The sequence below is a fragment of the Lepus europaeus genome, chromosome 19 (genome assembly GCF_033115175.1).
Source record: "Lepus europaeus isolate LE1 chromosome 19, mLepTim1.pri, whole genome shotgun sequence".
In the NCBI taxonomy this organism is placed as follows: domain Eukaryota; kingdom Metazoa; phylum Chordata; class Mammalia; order Lagomorpha; family Leporidae; genus Lepus; species Lepus europaeus.
This window is the reverse complement of record NC_084845.1, coordinates 14,858,349-14,882,482: the sequence shown is the minus strand read 5'-3', so window position 1 is coordinate 14,882,482 and position 24,134 is coordinate 14,858,349. Positions and strand designations below refer to the sequence as shown.

The 24,134-nt window shown below is 46.4% G+C and overlaps 1 protein-coding gene across 3 annotated transcripts; it reads right to left on the bottom strand.

Moving 5' to 3' along the window:
• Positions 1–1,237: 1,237 nt before the first annotated feature.
• Positions 1,238–23,511, bottom strand: LOC133747827 (zinc finger protein 565). Of its 3 annotated transcripts, none has more exons than XM_062176235.1 (5): positions 23,474–23,511; positions 16,056–16,108; positions 11,491–11,617; positions 10,702–10,797; positions 1,238–2,947 (listed from the first exon to the last, which is right to left on the bottom strand). In XM_062176235.1, the coding sequence occupies exons 2-5, from the start codon at positions 16,062–16,064 to the stop codon at positions 1,677–1,679; spliced, it is 1,503 nt and encodes a 500-aa protein (XP_062032219.1). In that variant the 5' UTR covers positions 16,065–16,108; positions 23,474–23,511; the 3' UTR covers positions 1,238–1,676. The 3 variants fall into 3 exon arrangements, with proteins under 3 accessions (XP_062032219.1, XP_062032218.1, XP_062032217.1); XM_062176234.1 differs by lacking the exon at positions 23,474–23,511 and adding an exon at positions 22,302–22,316; XM_062176233.1 differs by lacking the exon at positions 23,474–23,511 and adding an exon at positions 16,634–16,872.
• Between the last annotated feature and the right edge of the window lie 623 nt (positions 23,512–24,134).

The window sequence follows — 24,134 nt, the reverse complement described above, 5'->3', positions numbered from 1 at the left end:
GATTTCTAATCCTAGAGATGCTCTGTTCCGGCATTTTAAGGGCTGTATATTGTTGTCTAATTATTATTAGTTTAACATTACTAACTTGTTCCCGCAGGAAGGTGACAAGCCTATTAAGGATGCACGGACCAATGGTTACGATTAGAAGTAGAATTATTAGAGGACCAGCCAGGGCCGACAGTAGAGTCGTGAGCCATGGAGACTGAGGGAACCATGATTCGAACCAGCCCTGTTGTGTCTCCCTTTCTTGCTGTCAGTCTCTTAATCGTTCTCCCAGTTTGGCCATTGAGTCCCTTACCACTCCGGTGGGGTCGGCATAGAAGCAACACTCTTCTTTAAGAGCCATGCACAACCCACATTCCTTCATGAAAACTAAATCCAGCCCTTGTCTATTTTGCAAAACCACTTCAGACAAAGAGGTCAACGATTGTTCCAAAGCCGTTACAGAGGTCTCTATGGCCTTTAGATCTTGTTTTACAGCAGCCTGTAGTTGCGCTAAATGTTGTTTTCCATACACAAGGGCCGCCGTCCCTGTTCCTATCCCGGCAGCCGTTCCAAACCCTAAGAGAACAGCCAATGTGACAGACACAGGTTCCCGTCGGAACCGGGTTGTCCTGCTTTTTACAAGCTCCTCGAAAGTGTCCGCTTCATGGTAAAGCACCCTGGGATACAATTGGACCATTATGCAATAATCTCTAGATTGATTGAAAATTGAGGTGGAAATGCAGGGGCCTGGGTCAGGTGCACAATACTGCGAGGCAGAGGTATTGAGAGTAATGGCCTGTTCACACAGGGTCTTAGAAACCTCTGCAGGAGGTGACCCTATGCATAATCCCTTCCCTGACACTTCAGGTAAAGCTTGTGGCTGGCACCCCAGACACAGGAAGAGGAGTTTACCACCCGGGGGGAGCCGGCATCCTATATGAGTGCTGGTTTGAGTTCTGGCTGCTCTGCTTCCAATCCAGACCCTTAATCATTATTTTCCTATTGGCCTGGGAAAGCAGCTGAAGATGGCCCAAGCACATAGGCCCTGCCACCCACATGGGAGACCCATATGGAATTCCTGGCTCCTGGCTTCAGCCTGGCCCAGACCCGACCACTATGGCCATTTGGGGAGTAACCAGCAGATGGGAGATCCCTTTATTTTTCTGTCTCCTTATCTCTCTGCTACTCTACTTTTTATATAAAATAAAATAAAATAAAATATTTAAATAGGAAATTCTGTTGGATATGTATAATTACCATCAGTTAAAAATAAGTAAATTGAGGGACAGAAAGGCTGCATAATTTGTACAAGGCTGAACAGTCAGTAATCAGTGGCAATGAGACACTATTCAGTAAACTGTATGTCATGGTGGAAGGCAGGCTCACAAAACATTTTAATAGGGTCATTTTCTATTTGGAATCCTCAGAAATTTAACACATTTTGAGTGGCAACAGAAGGCTTTTCTACATTGACATTTTTAGCATATGTTCTCTGATCCTCAGTAAACAGTAAGTAGGCAACAAGAATTCCCATATTTATTGAATTTTCTTCTGGTAGGAGTTCTCTGATGTTCCATAATGCAAGTGACAAAAGAAGGCTTTCTGACATTAATTTCATTAAATGATTGAATCTTGAATCAGGTTTAAACTCCACATCAAGGCTTTTCTACGTCTTTAACAGTTGAGGTTTTCTAACCAGTATGAATTCTGTAGTGTTCAATGAGCTGTGAGCCGAGGATAAAGGCCTGCCCACATTCTCTGCACTCATAAGGTTTGATACCTGGATGAATTCTCTGATGTTCAGTGAGTTGGGAACTGCGGATAAAGGCCATTCCACACTCCCTGCACTCATAGGGTTTCTCGCAGGTGTGAGCTCGCTGATGGTGAGTCAGCTGTGAGACACGAATAAAGGCCTTCCCACACTCCTTACATTCGTAGGGTTTGTCCCCTGTGTGGATTCGCTGATGCTGAATGAGGTAGGAACTCTGACTAAACGCCTTCCCACAGTCCTTGCACTCATAGGGTCTGTCACCAGTGTGAACCCTCTGATGTCGCCTCAGCTGTGCGTGCTGTCGGAAGGCCTTCCCACATTCCTTACATTCGAAAGGTTTCTCCCCAGAGTGAATTCTTTGATGTCGAGTAATGTCTGAGCTGTGAATAAAGCCCTTTCCACACTCCTTACATTCATAGGGCTTCTCCCCAGTATGAATTCGCTGATGGACAGTGAGTTGGGAATGCTGTTTGAAGGCCTTCCCACATTCTTTGCACTGATAGGGTCTGGCACCTGTGTGAATCCTGCGATGAACAGTAAGTTGTGAGCCACGAATAAAAGCCTTCCCACAGTCTTTACATACGTAGGGTTTCTCACCAGTGTGAGTTCTTTGATGCAGAATAAGTTGGGAATGCTGTCTAAAGGTCCTTCCACATTCCTTACATTCATAGGGTTTCACACCAGTATGTAGTCGCTGGTGTAGAGTGAGTTCCGAAGTGCGTCCGAAGGCCTTCCCACAGTGCTTGCAGTCATAAGGTTTCTCACCTGTGTGAATTCTCTGATGCTGAGCGAGGTGCGAGGCTCGGCTAAAGGCCTTCCCACACTCCTCGCACTCGAAGGGCTTTTCCCCAGTATGCGTTTTCTGATGTTGAATAAGGTGTGCGCCCCGGCTAAAGGTTTTCCCACAGTCATTACATCCCATCAGTCTCTCACCAGTCTCACTGCTCTGACGAAGAGTGGGCGATGTATGGTGCTCAGAGGCGGGCAAGCTTTCACGGGTGATCGTCCTCTGCTGGAGACAGCACTCTTGATTCATGTGCTGTCCCTCAAACTGGCCTTTGCATTTCCAGTCATCTTTAAAACTGGCGATTTCGAGATCACAGCACCGAAGGCTTTCCATTATCTCCCAATTGAATGAGTCTATTTCAAAAATACCTCTTTGTGGGAAGGTTTCACACCTGGATGCCAAGTCTGAAAAATAAGAGAAAGTAAATGCAAGCAGTTCTCCTCTTCTATGGGAAATAAAAAAAAATTCTACAGTAAAATAGGGAGATGAAATAAAAACAGTAACTATAAAAAGTAAATAGCTTACATAAGTCTCAAATGTTATATAATTTCTAAGAAGGACATGAAAGCAGAAATATAACAGCTCATCTGGTTCCAGAAAGAAACAGGAAAATAAAATAAATTGAGCCCGGGAGTCGCAATTTTGACATGCATCAGAATCACTAGGAAGCCTGTTTGCTATAAAAATTTTTAAAGATTTAATTATTTATTTGAGAGGCAGAGTTACAGAGAGAGAAGGAGAGAAAGAGAGATCTTCCATCCACCGGTTCACCCACCAGATGGCTACAACTGCCAGAGCTGGGCTGATCTCCCAGGTAGGTGCAAGTGTCCAAGGACTTGGACCATCTTCTGCTGCTTTCCTAGGCACAATAGCAGGGGGCTGGATTGGAAGTGGCACTGGGGACTTGAACCAGCACCCATATGGGATGTTGGTGCTGGAGGTAGCAGCTTTACCCACTATGCCACAGCGCTGAGCTGTGCTATAAAAATTAAGAGTAAGGGGCCAGCACTGTGGTGCAGCAGGTTGGGTTACCACCTGCAATGCTGGCATTCCATACAGGCACTGGTTCAAGTCCTGGTCGCCCTACATCTGATTCAGCTCCTTGTTAATGCGCCTAGAAAGCAACAGATGACGGCCCAAGTGCTTCAGCCCCTGCCACTCACATGGGAACCTGGAGTTCCAGGTAGTTGGTTTTGTCCCAGCCTGGCACTGTCCACTGCAGTCATTTGGGTAGTGAACCAGTAGATAGCTCTCCCTCCTTCTATCAACTCTGCCTTTCAAATAAATAAAATTAATCTTAACTAAAATAAAAGTAAAAATAAATGAACACATTAATAGGCGGGGGCTGGCACGGTGGCATGGTGGGTAGAGCTGCGCCTGCAGTGCTGGCGTCCCTTATGGGCACCAGTTCGAATCCCAGCTGCTGCACTTCCAATCCAGCCCTCTGCTATGGCCTGGGAGGGCAGCGGAGGATGGCCTGAGTGCTTGGTCCCCTGCACCTGCGTGGGGGATCCAGAGGAAGCTCCTGGATCCTGGCTTTGGATCTGCGCAGCTCTGGCTGTTGCAGCTAATGGGGAGTGAACCAGCGGATGGAAGACCTCTCTCTCTCTCTGCCTCTCCTCTGTGTAACTCTGACTTTCAAATAAAGAAATAAATCTAAAAAAAAAAAATAGTTCATAGAAAGAAGTTTCACACATTAAAAGATGTTCAACTTGACTCATAACAAAAGAAATGCAAATTAAAGTCACACTAAAAGACTACTTTTTGGCCATGATAAATCTGACAACATCATTTATCAGTGAGACAGCAGGAAACCATTGTACGTGTACACTGGTGCTGCCAAGTGGTGTGAGCATTTTTGAATGAATTTATTGTAATACTCACAGAAGTCTTCTTTCCCCCTTTAAAATGCAGGTGTGGCTTCCCAGAGAGAAGGATGGACAGATCCATCCTTAGACTACAGCATAAAGAAACGAAACACTGGTGCCATCAGTAGGCTAGATGAGTAATATAAACTCAAGTCAAAGTAAAGTCATCTCAATCCAGAAGTTGGAATAAGGAGACAAAACACAACCAAATATTCAGAAATAAGGGAATGAATGAGTGGGGTGGCAGCTTCTACTCCCACAAAGAACTAATTTCCTTGTCCAACCCAGTCATTCTTATTGTTTGCAAAGTTCTGTATTGCCCGTTATCAACCCCTTCCTCTGCTTCCTGTGGATAAAACTGCTTCTAAGAGGCGTCTACACTCACTATCATCTCTGTTTGACGTTCTACTTCCTAAGTCACACCCTAAAGGCTCTTACACCAATACTCCAATGAACCACCCCTACTGAACCCATAAAAACCTTCAGTCTTACAGACAGTAAGGCTCAAGTCAGTACTGACTTAAGTCACAAGGCTGAACATCTCTCAGGTTGCCAGAGCTAACAGGACATCCTAGCAGCCTTTGCGGCTCCCCTCGCTCAGTTCTCAGTGTCTCCCGCTGGCCTGGGAACTCTCATTACTTCACGGACCCCACCTCTTGGTCTCCCTGACTCCATCCTCCTCTTTCGAATATCTCAATACAGGTGTGCCCAGAGCTCAGTCCTTGGTCTCCTCACTCCTAGGTGACCTCAGTCATCTGCATGGCTTTAACAATTCTTCGCGTTCTGATGACATCCATGTTTCTGGGTCTAGTCTTACTTTCTATCCTGAGGTCCAGACTCACCGCATTGCCTGCTCAACATCCCCACGTGGAGAGCTGACAGGAAGTTACTAAGCAATATGCCAGAAACTGGATTCTTGTGTTATCTCCTCTAGATCCATTCCTCTCCTATTTGACCCCATATCAGTGTGGCTCTACCTTTCACCAGGCGCTCAAGTCCCCAAAACCTAGTGGTCATTTCTTATTACTTTCTTTTTTTTCTTGACAACACATTGTGAAAATTTAAGTATAAACACTAACGGAAGAGAAATATAAAGTAAAACTATAAAACCAGTGGGGGCTGGTATTGTGGTACAGAGGGTTAAGCTGCCATCTGTGACACCAGGATCCCATGCTGGAGCACTGGTCCAAGTCCCAGCTGCTCCACTTGTGATCAGGCTCTCTGCTAATGTGCTTGAGAAAACAGCAGAAGATGGCCCAAGTACTTGGACTCCTGTACCTATGAGATGGAGTTCCAGGTTCCTGGCCTCAGCCTGGCCCAGCCCTGTTGTGGCCCTTTAGGGAACAGAAGAGTGGACGGAAGATCTTTTCCTGTTGCTCTGCCTAAAAAAAGACTCATTTATTTATTTGAAAGGCCGAGTTACGGAGAGGCAGAGGCAGAGGCAGAGAGAGAGAGAGAGAGAGAGAGAGAGAGAGGTCTACCATCTGCTGGTTAACTCCCCAGATGGCCGAAATGGCTGGAGCTGTGCCGATCCAAAGTCAGGAGCCAGGAGCTTCCTCCAGGACTCCCATGGGGGTGCAGGGGCCCAAGGACTTGGGCCATCTTCTACTACTACTTTCCCAGGGCATATCAGAGAGCTGCATCAGAAGTGGAGCAGCCGGGACTCAAACCAGTGCCCATATGGGATGCCAGCACTGCAGGCTGTGGCTTTACCTGATAGGCTACAGCACTGGCTGCTAAATAAATCTTTTTTTTTTTTTGACAGGCAGAGTTAGACAGTGAGACAGAGACAGACACAGACACAGACACAGACACAGAGAGAAAGGTCTTCCTTTTCCGTTGGTTCACCCCCCAAGTGGCTGCTACGGCCAGTGCATTGCAGCTGGCGCGCTGCGCCAATCCAAAGCCAGGAGCCAGGTGCTTCTCCTGGTCTCCCATGTGGGTGCTGGGCCCAAGGACCTGGGCCATCCTCCACTGCCTTCCCGGGCCACAGCAGAGAGCTGGCCTGGAAGAGGAGCAACTGGGACAGAATCCGGCGCCCCGACCGGGACGAGAACCCGGGGTGCCGGCACCACAGCAGAGGATTAGCCTAGTGAGCCGTGGCGCCTGCCCAATAAATCTTCTCTAAAAATTTATTTGAAAGGCAGAATTACTCAGAGAGAGAGAGAGAGAGAGAGAGAGATCTGCAATGCATTTGTTCAATCCTTATGAACTACACTGAATCTGTTCTATTTGTATTAACTTTACATTAAAATGAAAAAAAAGTATTAGGGAAAAAGAATGTATTATAAGTTAATAAATAAGTTAAATACAAATTCAAGAATGTCAATAATAATAATAAAATATAAATTAATTAGAATAGTTAAGAGAGAATTCAAGTTGCATGAAGTATCAAAATCCAGATATACGGGATATATGGTGATAACAAGCAACACACTTAAGACATAAAGGCATAGATGTTTGAAAATAAAAGGATGAGACTTACCTTAGTATAAGACAAAATAGATTTTTAAAAAATGTATTTATTTGAAAGGCAGAGTTATAGAGTCCTAGCTGCTCCACTTCCAATCCAGCTCCCTGTTATAGTGACCAAGAAAGCAGTGGAAGATAGCACAAGTGTTTGGGCCCCTGCCACCCACGTGGGAGACCCATTTGGAGTTCCAGGCTCATGGCTTCAGCCTGGGCCAGCCACAACTATTGTGGCCATTTGGGGAGTGAGCCAGTGGATGGAAGAGATATCTCTATCACTTTGCCTTCCAAATAAATAAAATAAAATCTTGAAAGCAATTCACATTTGCAAACCATGTACACAACAATTAGAGAGAAAATGTTTTAATACATTTATTTATTTATTTTTAAATTTTTCACAGGCAGAGTGGACAGTGAGAGAGAGAGACAGAGAGAAAGGTCTTCCTTTGCTGTTGGTTCACCCTCCAATGGCCGCCACGGCCGGCGCGCTGCACCGATCGATGGCAGGAACCAGGTGCCTATCCTGGTCTCCCATGGGGTGCAGGGCCCAAGCACTTGGGCCATCCTCCATTGCACTCCCAGGCCACAGCAGAGAGCTGGACTGGAAGAGGGGCAACTGGGACAGAATTCTGCGCCCCAACCGGGACTAGACCCAGTGTGCCGGCGCCGCAAGGCTGAGGATTAGCCTGTTGAGCCACGGCGCCAGCGGAGAGAAAATGTTTTTAAAATATGAGATTAGGACCAGCATTGTAGCAGGTTAAGCCAAAACTGCAATGCTGGCATCCCACTGGGGTGCTGGTTTGAGTCTGGGCAGCTGCGCTTCCTGACTCAATCCAGCTCCCTGCTAATGCTCCTGGGAGGGTTGCAGATGTTGGCCCAAGTATTTGGATCCCTGCCACCCATACAGAAGACTTGGATTGAGTTCTGGGTTCCAGGCCGCAGCCTGGCCCACCCCTGGCTGTTGTGGCCAATTGGAGAACAAACCAGAAGATGGAAGATCTCTGTCTCTCTGTTTCTCTCTCTGTTGCTCTACCTTTCAAATTCATTAATTAACTGATATGAAAATAAGCATAATTCCTAAAAAATGTAGACATAGAATTATCATATGATCCAGCAATTACCTTCCAGGTACATACACAAAAGAAGCAAGAACAGTGAAAACAGACACTTGACAGACAGTTGTACATCCACATAGGAATACACACATACGCAGTGGATTATTAAGCCAGAAAAAGGAATGCAATTCTGGCACATTCCATAGTACAGATGAACCTTGAAAACACACTTGGTGAGACAAGCCGGATCCCAAAGCCACATATTAAGACTTATATGAGGTACCCAGGACAGACAAATTCATAGGGAAAGTAGAATAGGTTACTACAGGCTGGAAGAGGGAGAAATGGAGAGCTGTTATTTATTGGGTACAGAATTACTATTTGGGAAGATAAATAAATTATGGGAATGGATTATGGTGATGGCTGCACAATGTATTTAATGTACTTGGATATACTGTAAGTGTACTTAATAACACTGAATTATATACTTAGAAGTAGTTTAAATGATAAATTTTATGCAATGCATATTTTACAAAAATTATATGACAATTTAAAATTTTTGTTTTCATAACTACAAGAAGTTAGAAAACACACCAACCAAATGTTCTCTGAAAGATAAGAGTACTTCCATGGGCACAACAGCAATAGACTTACTATTCTGATACAGAATTACAGTGGATCATTCCTTATATTAATTTACACATACTCAATGATCTTTGCTCAAAAATAATCCACAGAATATGGTAGATGAAATAATGTCCTCTTACAACTGATGCCCAAGTCCTAACTCCTCTGCATTTCAAATATAAATAAATAAATAAATAAATAAAGAGAGGGGCCTGGTCTGTGGTGTAATGGGTAAAATGCCGGCATCCCATATGGGTACCGGTACATGTTCCGGCTGCTCCACTTCCTCGATGATCCAGCTCTCTGAAATGGCCTAGGACAGCAGCGGAACATGGCCCAAGTCCTTGAGCCTCTGCACTCATGCAGGAGACCCAGAAGAAGCTCCTGGATCCCAGCTTTGGATTGGCCCAGCTTTGACTGTTGGGGCCATTAAGGGAGTGAATCAGCAGATGGAAGATCTCTCTCTCTCTGCCTCTGCCTCTCTGTAACTCTGCCTTTCAAATAAATAAATAAATCTTTAAAAAAAAGAGATAATGTTATAGTACCAAATAAAGTATGGTTTAAACTCCCTCCCTACCCTGATGAAAGATATATAGAGTCTACATAACATGAGGTTTCTACAAAACCTTCATGGAAATGTATATTACAAAAAACTAGGCAAAAACTTCAAAATTTTTTGCATCAAAATAAACTTATATTTTAATATTTGTTAGTTTTTATTTATTTTCATTTATTCTTTCAGAGAGGGAGAGAAAGAAATATTCCATCTGCTGCTTTACTCTCCCAAAAGCCCACAACAGCCACAGCTGGGCTACGCTGAAGCCAGGAGCCTGGAACTCAATCCAGGTCTCCCACACTGGTGGCAGGGACTCAAGAACTTGAGCTGACACCTGCTGCTCCCCCCACCCCATGAAGTATGCATTAGTTGGAACTAGAGCCAGGACTTGAATCCAGGCAGGCTGATATGGAATGCAAACATTCCAAGTGATATTTTAACTACTAGGTCAAACACTTGCCTCATCTTATCTTTTCATTCTACTCTTCCACAGACTTTTTGAAGTACCCTCATAGAACCACAAGGATCGCAGTTAAACAGAGGCACGTACCCTATTCAAAGATCACTAGTTTTCAGTACATGTGGGGACATTTTTCTAAAGTGGAACAATCTGACTGTCAACAACAACGGGGAAGACAGAAGGCAGTCTTTTTCTTTTAGACTCAAAGGAGAAAACAGCCAACAGAGAATTCCATACCAGTGAAAGTATCCATCAAGAAGTAAGTGGGATAAAAACATTTTCATGTGGCCAAAAATCGAGAGAATTTGTCAACGGCAGATGTCCACAAAGGAAATTTTTTTAACCAAGCCAATTTGAAGGGTGTTCTTCCAATAGAAAGAAAATGATACCAAATGAAAATAGATGTGACAACAGCAGAGAAGTCAGGAGAGGAATAACTGATGGTTAAGTAGCCAAAGGTTCCAATGTTGCCCTGCAAGTCCCAGTTCATTGTACTTGCTAGCACATACTTAGTGACCCGGCATTGTTCTGGGCACTTTCACATAATTAACTCATAGCAGCCTGACAAGTACAGGAGAAAGGCACTGCTTTTATCCCATTTGCAGAGGAGAAAACTGAAGCACCGAGAACTTACGTAATTTTCTCAAACTACATAGTGAGTAAGTGGAAGAGGAAGGAAATGAACTCAGGCAGTCTGAAACTAAGAGTCTGTGCCCTCAACTACACAACCCCACCACTCCAAAGTTGGGAGACTAAATGAATGAGTTGCTGAATCAGAGAAAATGAGTGGCAGTCTTAGGGAAACAAGCTTTTCTAAGGGATGGAGATAGTTGCAGAAGAAAGGACCACATGCACAGGAAAGGTGGTGGCCACCGAGGAGAGACGGCACCACCTATTTTAAGTGGGAGGGAAATGGAAGCAGAGAGGAACGAATGGGGGTAAGGAAAGGTGTGCTCAGACACTAATGCCTGCCAGATCTATGTCCTTCACATCCTCAAATCTCAGGAGGGTCCCAGGCCTTTCCTTCACAGGACGGCCAGGAGGGGAGCTTCTCCACACAACTGCAGTTACCTCCACCACCTGACTCACCCATGACCACCTCCAACAGATCGTCCTCACTCACCTGGGCACCATGGTCCTGTAATATCATTTGCCTTCATCCAGGGCTCTTTCCCCTGCTCCAACAAGGAGATGACATCAGGTTTAGAAATGGAAATCCCTGTTTATAGGAAGAGAAATGGGGCATGATCACACTGTTTTGAAATTCAAGCCCAGTCCTTTGTCACCAAGAAAGTGAAGAAATTACAAGGAGGGAGGTGTGAAGGTTGTCCAAAGGATGTGAAGACAGAGATGCTCAACAAAACCACTGATTTCCAATTCCATAAAGCACAAAGCAATTTCCCTGGGAACGAGAACCGGAATTCAGTCCGAAACTCACAAACTGCTCTAGAAATTCACAACAAAGAAACCAGAAAGTCCAGAAGGCTGGCCTGAATCATGTGGACTAGACAACGAGGGTGGTCATCCTCCACTAACCTCCTTTGCCTGCAATTCATTCCTCAGTGCTCCTGGCCATGTCCCGAGTCCTGCTCTGTGCCCAGAGAGCTTACCTGTAAGGACAGTATTATCCACGCCCCATGTTTTCCCATTGGGTTTGGTAGATGGGAAGTATCACAAGGAGTTCAGGCAGAAACCGAGAGCATGTAGGTCCTTTCTCAGCTCTCTCTCCACCTTTGACCCAGGAGTTTTGGAGGGAACTGCATTTGCTGGCCTGGGCCCTTCTCTGTGACCCACCATTACACCCTGGTTTCCTCTCTTCAGCCGTTCAGGCTAGAGGTAGAAACAGGCTCCCACCAACGTGGTCCCTGGCTCCTTATTTACTGCCTGGCCCTGTGTGACACAATATCCTTACCTAGTGAGACCAAGTTCCCAAAGTTCTCCAAAGTCACGTCTCTGTACAAGTCCCTCTGGGCAGGTTTCAGACACTTCCATTCTTCCTGAGAGAACTCTACGGCCACATCCCTGAATGTCACCAATCCCTGAAACAATAAACCCATGCATGACTAGTGAATTCAAGGACTTTTGTGTTCTTCACTTTTTACTATGAAATGTTTCAAAATACACAAAAAGACAAAGAAAAGCATAACGACCCCCATGCATCTATCACTCTGCTTCAACAAATAACCACAAGCTCTGCATTTCTGGTTTTCTCTCTTCCATCTTTGATCTCTCATGTATTGAGGCAAATCTCACACAACAAACATCACAGTCCTTCACCTACAATTGCTTCAGTATGTAACAGGTTAGAGACTTTGCTTTCCTAAAGAAAAGCCTAAGAGTCAGAATAGTATCACATTTAATAAAATTAACGATAATTTCCTAATAAACAGATTAAGTTCAAATTATCTCAATCTTCTGAAATGTGATTTAAAAAAATCGATTGATTGGAAAGGCGAGTGACAGAGAGAGTGGGTAAAGGAGAGGGGAGAGAGAGAGAGACAGACAGAGAGACAGACAGACAGAGACAGATCTTCCATCCAAAGTGGTATCAAAAGTGATCTTATTTACGTATTTATTGATGACGCAGAGAGACAAACATAAAGAGAGCACTTTTCTGCCAGAATCACTCCCCAAATGCCTACAACCACAAAGCTGGGGGCGGAACACTTGATTCAGGTCTCCCACATGGGTAAAAGGATCTAACTACTTGGGTCATTAGCAGGAAGCTGCAATGAGGAGCTGGAGGCTGGGAACCAAAGCTAGGGATGCTGATGTGTGACACGAATGTCCTAACCAGTGTCTTAACCACCAAGTCAAATGCCTGCTCCTCAAACGTGATTTTCTTTAAAAATATTTATTCATTTTATTTGAAAGTCAGAGTTATAGAGACAGAGGCAGAGAGCGCTCTTCTGTTTGCTGGTTCACTCCCCTAGATAACCACAATGTCTAGGGCTGGGCTAGGTTGAAGGCAGGAGCCAAGAGCTTCATCTAGGTCTTCCACGGAGGTGGAAGGGGCCCAAACACTTGGATCATCTTCTGTTGGTTTTCCTGGGCCATTAGCAGAGAGATGGACCAGAAGAGGAGCAGCCAGGACACGAACTTGTGCTTGCATGGGATGCCAGTGTTACAAGTGGCAGTTCTACCCACTATGCCACAACACTGGCCCCCAAAAGTGATTGAACACTTGGTTTGGTCAAACCATGATTCAAACAAGACCCACATATTGCATTTAGTTGACTGGTTTCCTAAAGTCTTCAAATCTTTAACAGTTCACACAAACCTGATAAAATTTTATTACCATTTGTTTATGAAAGACATATTTGATCTGGTAGAAATCACCATATTCTAGATTTGGCTGATTGTATCTTCATGGTATAGCTTTATTTTTTCTTATTATTTTTTGGTTTATTTATTTATTTGAGAGGCATAGTTAGTGATGGAGAGACAGAGAGAGATCTTCCATCTGCTGGTTCACTCCTCAAATGGCTGCAATGGCCAGGGCTCAGCCACGCTGAAGCCAGCAGCTTTGTCTGGTCTCCCACATGGGTACAGGAGCCTAAACACTTGGGCTATCTTCTGCTTTCTCAAGTACATGAGCAGGAAGCTGGATTGGAAGTGGAGCAGCCAGGACTTGAACCGGTGCCCATCTGGGATGTCAGCATTGCAGATGGTGACTTAACCTGCTGAGCCACAACACTGGCCACTAGCTTTACTTCTTCTTCGTCTTCTTTTTTAATTTTTATTATTTATTTATTATTTTTTTTGACAGGCAGAGTGGACACTGAGAGAGAGACACAGAGACAAAGGTCTTCCTTTTCCGTTGGTTCACCCCCCAATGGCCGCTGCGGCCGGCACACTGCAGCTGGCGCACTGCACTGATCCAAAGCCAGGAGCCAGGTGCTTATCCTGGTCTCCCATAGGGTGCAGGGCCAAAGGATTTGGGCCATCCTCCGCTGCACTCTCTGGCCACAGCAGAGAGCTGGCCTGGAAGTGGGGCAACCAGGACAGAATCTGGCGCCCCAACCGGGACTAGAACCTGGTGTGCCGACACTGCCAGGCGGAGGATTAGACTATTGGGCTGTGGCGCCGGCTTTTTTTTTTTTAATTTATTTTTATTTATTTGAGAGGCAGAGTTACAGACACAGAGAACGAAAGACACACAGAGAGAGGTCTTCCATTTGCTGGTTCAGCCCCTAAATGGCTGCAATGGCCTGAGCTGACCCAATCCAAAGCCAGGAGCCAGGAGCTTCTTCCAGGTCTCCCATGTGGCTACAGTGGCCCAAACTCTTGGGCCATCCTCCATTGCCTCCCCAGGTCATAAGCAGTGAGCTGGATCAGAGGAGCAGCCGGGACACCAACCAATGCCCCTGTGAGATGCAAGTGCCACAGGCAGAGGCTTAGCCTACTGTGTCACAGTGCTGCCCCCAGCGTTACTTCTATACTTTCTGTAAAATGGTAATGAGGTCTGGAGTCTTCATTTCCATTTTGCAGGGCCAAGAGGGCATGGACATGTCAGAAAGTTTTCTAACTAAAGTTTCCAATCACAGCCCTTGTCTAAAAGGCCTCACAAAACAGGAGACATTAGCATATATTGAGACCAGGACCAACCACTACAGCTCCCACCATGTCTACACAGAAAAGACAGGACTGGGGGCTTCTGTTGCAAACATTCTAATGTCGAATACTAACAGCAAACACCCTCGTTCACCCTTGTTATATGTTCTTTTTTTTTTCTTTTACTTATTTGACAGGTAGAGTTAGACAATGAGAGAGAGAGACAGAAAGAAAGGTCTTCCTTCCGTTGGTTCACCCCCCAAGTGGCCGCTATGACCGGCGCTGCGTCGATCCAAAGCCAGGAGCCAGGTGCTTCCTCCTGGTCTCCCACATGGGTGCAGGGGCCCAAGGACCTGGGCCATCCTCCACTGCCCTCCCAGGCCACAGCAGAGAGCTGGACTGGAAGAGGAGTAAGCGGGACTAGAACCCAGTGCCCATATGGGATGCTGGCGCTGCAGGCAGAGGATTAACAAAGTGAGCCACAGCGCCGGCCCACCCTTAGTATATGTTAAACACATTTCTAATTCTCAAGAAGGTAAGGGAAACAAAATCCCAGAGCTAACAGAACACACAGACACACACATACATACACACATGCACACACACACTCCTCAACCCAGAGAGGTAAGTAAATATGTTAGCTGGGGCCAATCTGAAGCGAAATGCTTCGGGCATCAACCTTGGTATGGGACCTAGAACATAGCAGGGTATGAACCCATGAAACGTTGGGATCCTAGAAGAGAATGGGTGAAATGGTCAGCCAATGAGAACCCTGCTGGGAAAGAAGAATGACAAGGAACCTCCTGCAGCTTGAGAGGGAAGAAAAGGCGTGATCATGAATGATCCTTACTACTATCAACTTCCATTGCCTATCTCTAACTGAAGGCCAACACTCAAGGAATCTGAAATTAAAAAAATCTCATCATTCACTTGGTTGGAGAAAACTCCAGGTGAAAAATTAAAGTGTGCTGAGTTTGAAAATCGTCCAACATGCAAAACCTCTCTGAAGGAGAGCATCGTTTAGCCAGTTCCCTAAGGACTGCCAGAAAATAAACGACGTCATCGAGATAATTCAGTGGAGGAAAGTGCAGTCTCTTCAAACAAACAGGGTTAGGACAACTAAAGGAACGGCCACCTACAAAAAAAGGAAGTTGGATTCCTAGCTCCCACCACGTGCAAAACCAACTCAAAGTGATCTCAGACCTAGGTGTGAAAGCTAAATCAATAAAACTCCTAGAAAAAAACATAGGAGTCTTTCTTCATGACCTTGAGTCAGGCACTGGTTTCCTAGGTCAAAAAGATAAATGAACTTTATAAAATAAAAACTTTTGTGCCACAAATGATTCCACTAAGAAAGTGAAAAATCCCACCACCAGAATGGGAAAATATCTTCAAATCATATACCTGATGAGGGATTTGCTCCAGAATACAGGAAGCACTCTTGACATTTAACACTTGGGATTTTTTTTTGTGTGTGTGGTGATAAAATTGTTCTAAAATTGGGGCCAGCACTGTGGCGTAGAGGGTAAAGCCACCGCCTACAGAGCCAGTATTCCCTATGGGTGCCAGTTCGAATCTTGGCTGCTCTACTTCTAATCCAGCTCCCTGGATTAGATGGCCAGGGAAAGCAGTAGAGGATGGCCCAAGGACTTGAGCTCTTGCACTCGTGTGGGAGATGCAGAAGAAGCTCCTGGCTCCTGGCTTTGGACTATGGCAGCCACTTAGGAAGTGAACCAGCAGATGGAAGACCTTTCTCTGTCTCTCCTTCTGTCTGTAGCTATGCCTCTCAAATAAATAAATCTTCAAGAAACAGTTCTAAAACGGCTTGTGCAGAACAGGAAGTTTCAGGGTAAAGAACAGAAACGTTGATACGATGTGGAGGGAAGAAAGATTATTCCAAGGATACAATACATGTCAACGTACCTGGGCCATGGCCTTCAGATCTACCTGATGGGCTCTGATTTCTCTGGATTCTTCTAGACAAATGCAGAGCAAAAAGCAGATTAGGGGAGACTGGGGTGAAACTCGGATGAACAGAGAACTCCCACATGGATGAGCATAAAACAAGTGTACTTCTGCTGACCCTGCTTTGCTTCCCTGCCCTCCCCTGCCCCACCATACACTGATATTGAACACTACAGAGTTAACAAAGCCCAGCCTCTTTAGGAACACTAGGGAACCCATAAGCAGCAATGTGTCTTCAAGGCACCTGTGCTCTGACACTGCCCTGGAGCTCAAGCAGCTCTGAGGCACAGATTCGGGTCTAGACAGTACACCCTCTTGCTGATGCTAATCTAAGGCTAGATGGGGCCTTTATGACGCTCACCTGCTCCAAACTGCAGCAAAGACAATCATATCTCATTCCCATCCACTTTATCCCTTACACCATCAGGCTAGGAGCACAGAACATATGCACAGGCCACAACTGAGTAAGAGACATCTCTGAAGAAGTCTTCCAGGTTCTCTGGGGGTCAGCAGGCAAAACCTCTTGGGTACCTCACCTGCTCTACTTCCTTCTTCCTCATCCAAAATGGGGCACTATCAATAGTTCTATCAAAGCCTGCAGCCCCAGCTGTAGTCACGAGACAGGAGTAAGAAAGCCACAGCAGCACACACATCTTACATGCATCCCTGCACACCCAGAGTACTCAGTGGAAACTCAGTTTCTACAAGTTTCTTAACCCACCACTCTGCATTTCCCATCTAAGCTCACCCTATTGCTTTCCTGTAGAACAGCACTTCCAGGCCGGCACCACGGCTCACTTGGCTAATCCTCCACCTGTGGCGCCGGCACCTGGGGTTCTAGTCCCGGTTGGGGCACCGGCACCCCGGGTTCTAATCCTGGTTGCTCCTCTTCCAGTCCAGCTCTCTGTTGTCACCCAGGAGGGCAGCAGAGGATGGCCCAAGTGCTTGGGTCCCTGCACCCGCATGGGAGACTGGGAGGAAGTACCCAGCTCCTGGCTTTGGATCGGAGCAGTGCCAGTCCTAGTGACCATCGGGGAGTGAACCAACGGAAGGAAGACCTTTCTCTATGTCTCTCTCTCACTGTCTATAACTCTCTCTCTCTCTGTCTCATTGTCTAACTGCATGGCAAAAAAAAAAAAAAATCACTTCCTTAGTGACTGTCAGGGCTGGCAGTGTTATTACTCCTGTGAACAGCCTATTTCTCAACAGTAATGAAAATTCAGGATTTTAAGGAGTGTATTAAAGTTAATTCTAATTAGAGGTATAAGAAGCTTCCTATGGTTGTGGTGGTATGGTGGTGTCACGGGTAATTTCCTCTAAGACATAGAATATAAATGGGGTTATAAAAAATCATGGAAGTTTAAGAGGCAGAAACAGGAAAAGAACCCTGTAAGCAGAGTGAAATGCAGTGGCCAAAATGGTGGACTAAAGTATATGGTGTGTTTGGGTACACAGAATACTTTAAAATTAGTTGGGTAATTTATGAGAAAGTTCTGTGCCACGGAGTTTTCTGCAATGGTGGAAATCGTCACATTTGTGCTATAAATATAGTAGCCACTTGCCCCTTATGGCCATTTAACATTGACAATGCGGCTAGTATGTCTGAAGAACTGAATTTCAATTAAATGTAATCTCAACTAGTCTAAATTTAAATTTAATTAGCTCCAAATCTTGAGGCAGACAAAGCGGAGGATGTTACCAGAGATTAGAAAATGAAGGCATCTGACTGACAGAAATAATTATGAGGGCAAGGACCAATGGGTCTCATCTTCACTCTCACCAGCACGGTCTGGAGAACACATGTGACCAACACACACGGGCTAACCACATAAAGTTAGACTTTCACCCGTTAATGAAATAGAAGGCAGCTGAAGAATTTTAAGAAGGAAGTGATGAGATCAATAAAACTGGTGCCAACACTGAGAGATCCTTGTACTTTTCAAAGCCAACAGAGAGGGCCTGACCCAGAACAGCAGCAGGAGACATGAGGAGGAGGGGGATGAACTCAAGGTGGAGATTAGAGGTAAAACCAACAGGTTCTGGCATCTGATCAGATATGCAGGCAGAGAAAGAGAAGCCAGGGAACTCTTTTGTATTTACTCAGCTCCTACCTCAACTGGCACAGTTCTAGGGATCAGCAACAAAATAAATACAATAAATCAACTCCCTGACCCAGCGGATCTCACATTCTAATTTATTTTTATTTTATTATTTTTTTTTGGACAGGCAGAGTTAGAGAGTGAGAGAGAGAGAGACACAGAGAAAGGTCTTCCTTCTGTTGGTTCACCCCCCAAATGGCTGCTACAGCCGGCGCACTGTGCCGATCTGAAGCCAGGAGCCAGGTGCTTCTTCCTGGTCTCCCATGCGGGTGCAGGGCCCAAGCACTTGGGCCATCTTCTACTGCTTTCCCAGGCCATAGCAGAGAGCTGGATTAGACGTGGAGCAGCCGGGTCTCGAACCACTACGCCACAGCATCGGCCTCAAAAAGCATTTCAAATAAGAAATTATGTTTAGCCTTCTTTCAGTATATTTATTAACATATGAAAAAATAACATGTGAAAGAACTTCCAAAAATGAAATTAAGAAATGTTTATTTTTGTGCCAAAAATTTTGGACTCTATCCATGTATTTTTTTTTTTTTAATTTTTTGGACAGGCAGAGTGGACAGTGAGAGAGAGAGACAGAGAGAAAGGTCTTCCTTTCCTGTTGGTTCACCCGCCAATGGCCGCTGTGGGCGGCGCGCTGCTGCCGGCACACTGCACTGATCCGATGGCAGGAGCCAGGTGCTTATCCTGGTCTCCCATGGGTCTCCCATGGCCCAAATCCTCCACTGCACTCCTGGGCCATAGCAGAGAGCTGGCCTGGAAGAGGGGCAACTGGGACAGAATCCGGTGCCCCAAGCGGGACTAGAACCCCGGGGTGCCGGCGCCGCAGGCAGAGGATTAGCTTAGAGAGCCGCGGCACTGGCCAAGGAACCTCACATTTTAATGAGAAGAGGCAGTCCACAAATGTTATCTTCTATTGCTGTGAAGCGGCCAAAGTTCTATGGAGAAGAGTAAGGGACAGGGAGCTTTGGGGGAACGGAGGGAGGTCTGAGGCTTTGTGCTGAAAAGGCGACATGGAAGCACGGCCAGCATGGAGTGAGAGAGCAGTGCAGACACCTGCGGGAAGTGCTGAGTGAGAGAGCAGTGCAGACACCTGCGGGAAGTGCGCTTCCAGCAGAAGAGAACAGCAATTACAAAGGCCTCAGGCAGGAACCGGCTTTACTTGACCAACAAAGGGGAAGGAATAGAATATATGAGAGGAAGGGGGTTAGTGGCTCACCTGACAAAGGGTAGGAGGAAGGGAGGGAGAGAGGGAGAGGGAGGGAGAGAGCAGGAGTGAGAGTGCACGGGAAGCCAGACATGCAGGGCTTGAAGGTCAATGTTAGCATTTTGGTTCTATTTTTTTTTTTTTATAAAAGATTTATTTATTTGAAAAGCAGAGTGAGACAAGAGATAGAGATCCAGTGATTTGCTTCCTAAATGCCTGGAACAGCCACGGCTGGGCCAGACTGAAGCCAGGAGCCAGGAACTCCATCTAGGTCTTCCATGTGGAAACCCATGTGGGTGGCAGGCACCCAACCACTTGGGCCATCATCCACTGCCTCCCGGGTATATTAGCAGAAAACTGGATTCAGACACAGAGCTGGAACTTGAACCCAGACATTCTGTGTGGGGAAATTAGTTACATGATGGTGCCCAAAGGAAGTAAGGTGGGCGGAATCCAAAGTTGTTTACCACTAAAACTAATTGGCTGCGCAACATCAGGGGAGGTAACAAAACTAGTAACAAGTGTATAGACATATGGCTAGTCCTATAGAAATCCCCCCGTAAAATGACTGTTTAAGTGATTGGTTGGTCCTTAGCCCTGCCCCAATGACTCTGCAGTTTTGTGCTATAAAAGGTTCTGTTTCCCACGAAGTAAATGAGTCCTTGCTAGACTTGGCTCCCCGCTGTGTCTGATTGTCTCCGGGATCGGGAGGCTGGGGAACGGGCGAGCGGCGCACTTACCTTTCCTCAGACCCAGTCCATCCTTGTACGGGTGGACTAAGACCCAGCAATTCTGATAGAGGATTCAGGCATCCCAAGTGATGTCTTACCTGCCATGCCCAATACCTGTCCCTAGAATCCTATTCTTACAGAAAAAATACACACTTGAACACCTGTTTGAATGTATGCATGGAAGACAAGACAGACTGAAAGGAGTCTCAATTAAATGTTTACACTTGTATATGTTATAATTATGAAGGGGTCTTTGTCTTGTTCTGTATTTCCAAGTTTTTTCCTTAAGCACATATTTTATAAAGATAAATAATACAATTAATCTCTCCATCCTTAATGGGGTGGTAGATTTTAAAAGGAGATATGCATGCACCTTTGGGAACCTGGATGGTGAGACTTTGATTTTCCCCAGGACCCTAAAGCTCTCACCACAGAGGCAATCTCTCATGGGAAAGCCTTCCTAATTTCTTAGTCCCCTCACTCACCTATGCATTGGCTCAAGCCAACCCTTTCTCTACAGAGATAACTTCTTTGCTCCACAAACAAACAAACAAATACTACATCTAATTTACAGAAGCAACTTCCTACACATGGAGAAAAAAATGGGCCTTAGTCAGTGTGGTAGATATTACCAATATTTCACCATTAACCCATTTTCTTTTCTTTCTCGGCCCTCAGAAAATAACATTTTCCAACTACTTGGAGTTAAGCAAGATCATGAACTGGTTTGGCCAAGGAAATGTGAGCTGGAGCTGTGGCTCACACTGAAGTGTGAGCCACGGAAAAGACTGCACAATTCTCTTTCTATTCCTGGGTGTGGTGATCAAGGAGCTGTGCATATCAAATGGTTCAGGTGTGGGATCCTGGAGTTTCCTTCAGTCTGGGACCTTGTAGAACCACACTTATACACAGTATGAGCAGAAATCTAAAATCATTTTCTAAGTCCTGCAGATGGAAGATCAGCCTCCGACTCTCCTTTTCTCTCTCTGTAACTCTGCCTTTCCAGAAAAAAAAATAATTTTTTATTTTATTTTATTTTTTAATTTTTGACAGGCAGAGTGGACAGTGAGAGAGAGAGACAGAGAGAAAGGTCTTCCTTTTGCCGTTGGTTCACCCTCCAATGGCTGCTGTGGCCGGTGCACCGCGCTGATCGAAGGCAGGAGCCAGGTGCTTCTCCTGGTCTCCCATGGGGTGCAGGGCCCAAGCACTTGGGCCATCCTCCACTGCACTCCCGGGCCACAGCAGAGAGCTGGACTGGAAGAGGGGCAACCAGGACAGAATCCAGTGCTCCGACCGGGACTAGAACCCAGGGTGCCGGTGCTGCAGGCGGAGGATTAGCTAAGTGAGCCATGGCACAAAACCATTTCCAGAAACTTTTTACCTTTAACTTTTTTGTTTTCTTCCCTTTTCTTTTTCATTTGAGAGGCAGAGAGAGAGACAGAGTGAGCTTCCAACCACTGCTTTCCTACCCAAATGCCTGCAAAGATCCCAGGCCAGAAGTCAAGAACTCAGTTCAGGTCGCCTACATGGCTGGCAGGAATCCAAGTACTCGAGCCATCGCCCTTGCTTCCTAGGGTGTTCAACAGCAGGAAGCTGGAATCAGAGGTGAAGCCAGGCATTGAACCCAGACACTACGACATAGTACACAGATGTCTTATCTGGCATCTTCACCACTAGGCCAAATGCCACCCTCCCCAATATCTTTAACTTTTTGAAGAATCCACAAACTGTTTCCCCTACCAGCTGCACCATATATTCCCACTATCAATGCACAAGAGTTCTAACTGCAGGGCTGGTGCTGTGGCACAGTGGGTTAAGCCATTGCCTGCAGCACCAGTATCCCATATGGGCACTGGTTCGAGTCCCAGCTGCTTCACCGCTGATCTAGCTCCCTGCTAATATGCCTGGAAAATAGTGGAGGATGGTCTAAATCGTTGGGCCAGTGCACCCACATGGGAGACCCGGAAGAAGCTCCTGGCTTCAGATCTGCCCAGCTCTAGCCTTTGTGGCCCATTGGGGAGTGAACCAGCAGATGGAAGATTTCTCTCTCCTTCTCTCTGTATTCTGCCTTTCAAATAAATAATTTTAAAAAGAGTATATGGGAATTCTATTTGTATAACATTTTGAAGTCTCAAATTAAATGAAAACAATGTTAACAAACCTTGGGTGCACAGGGAACAGAAAGGGTGTGAGCCACTCAGGCCATCTCCAGGGCACGCAGGCAATTACTGGTACAACAAATACTGGAAACTAGGTCACTCTGGCAGGTGGTGAGTAGGGAGTAGCTCTGTTACAAAGAGTTTCAGAAAGAAGAAAAAAATGCCCTCAAAAACAAGCAAGTTTCCAAGAAAGGAATAAAACCTGATGTGTCTGGAATTTAGGTTAGAAGGACAATAGCAATTCTTTCCTTCTTTTAACATTGTTCTCGACAAAGGGTTAAGAGAAAAAAGTCCTGAGTGACCAGGACAGTTTTGAAAAGTCATCCCCTGGACCAGCATTGTGGCCGAGCTGCCGCCTGTGACACTGCCATCCCTTATGGGCGCTGGCCCGTGTCCTGGTTGCTCCACGTCTGATCCAGCTCCCTGCTAATGTGCCTGAAAAACCAGTGGCAGATGGCCTAAGTGCTTGGGCCCTGCACCCACATGGAAGACTGGGATGGAGTTCCAGACTCCTGGTTTCAGAAGGGCCCAGCTCCAGCTGTTGTGGCCATCTTGGGCAGTGAAGCAGCAGATGGAAAACCTGTTAACTCTGCCTCTCAAATAAATAAATAAATAAATAAAAGGAAAGAAAAGTCATGCCCCTACTCTATGACACAGAGGAGGGAGATGAAGACGGCGTCACACCATCACAAGCAGATGTCCCTCTGCACACACAGCATCAGTCCCCATGCCCCCCCAACACACTCACCAACATTCACAACAGGCGTACACACGCAGTCTCCAGTCACAGGCACACGGCAACGACACGCAGCGTGGCACAGCCTAGCAGCACACAACCAAAGCCACGCCTCCGCCCTGCAGCCGCGCGGTCCTAGCCGCACACACACCTGCACAAGGACGCTCACAAACCCCAGGAGCAGGCCGTGCCGGCAGGCGCGTGCGGGCGCACACCGCAGCCACAGCATTTTGTCGCCTGCACCCCGCACCCCAATACAAAGTATCCCACACTCTTCCACAACACAACCAGCCAACAGAGCGGCACGCTCGCGGGAACCCACACCCGGCCCCAACGCCGCCGCCAGAAGTGCGCATCCTCCGCCGGCGCCCGCCTGCGCGCACAGACCCGACTCTCCGGACACGCCCCGTCCCCGCCCCGAACTCCCAGACCCCTCACCTTCAGCCTCCCCTGGTCGCGTCCGGGTCCTTGCGGAGCTGGCGATCTCGCCACGACGTCAGAGGAGACGAGACGTCGGCCGCTGTGGGCTCTGGGAAACGTAGTCCACAGGCCGAGCAGCCACGGACAAGATGGCCGTTCTTCTTTTTTTTAACCTCTGAGTCTGGGTTTGGCCCAGAGGCATCAAAGAGGGAAGCCGCCCTGCAAACCTTTCGGTACGCCTGAGATTGAGTCCAGTAGAGGACCACGCACCTCCAAATCCCCTTAGCACAGCAGGAGGTGTAAGGGTCGCGGAACGTCTACCGCGGAGGAACGACTCCAAGAGACACTCCTCTCCTGCAATCGCAAAGGGTTTCTTTTCTCCAGCATGCTGGGGCTGTCTGAACACTCAGGAACAGAGCAGCCCCGAGAGAAAGAAGGCTAGGGTTTTTATACGGTGCAACAAACCAACGGGAGGGGGGAGTTCATACAAAGGTCACCAAGTTACAGGAACTCATTGCAGCTCTTTCCGGACTCCTGCAAGCGTTCTCGCGGGAGACAGTTACACAAAGCAGTTTTACAAGGCCATCTCTCAAGCGGATGGGGACAGCATCACAGGCAAGTGGGGACACCTGTTTCGACAGAGATAATTTGGTTCCTTATCACCGTGGCTACACTTGGA

Bases quoted from the DNA above. Each gene is read 5' to 3' on its own strand.
- LOC133747827 (XM_062176235.1), bottom strand. The intron at 10,798-11,490 runs GTAAGGATATTG...TCCTATAAACAG, and splicing joins TGGGAACTTGGTCTCACTAG to GGATTTCCATTTCTAAACCT. The intron at 2,948-10,701 runs GTGAGTGAGGAC...CTTATTTTTCAG, and splicing joins TACAGGACCATGGTGCCCAG to ACTTGGCATCCAGGTGTGAA.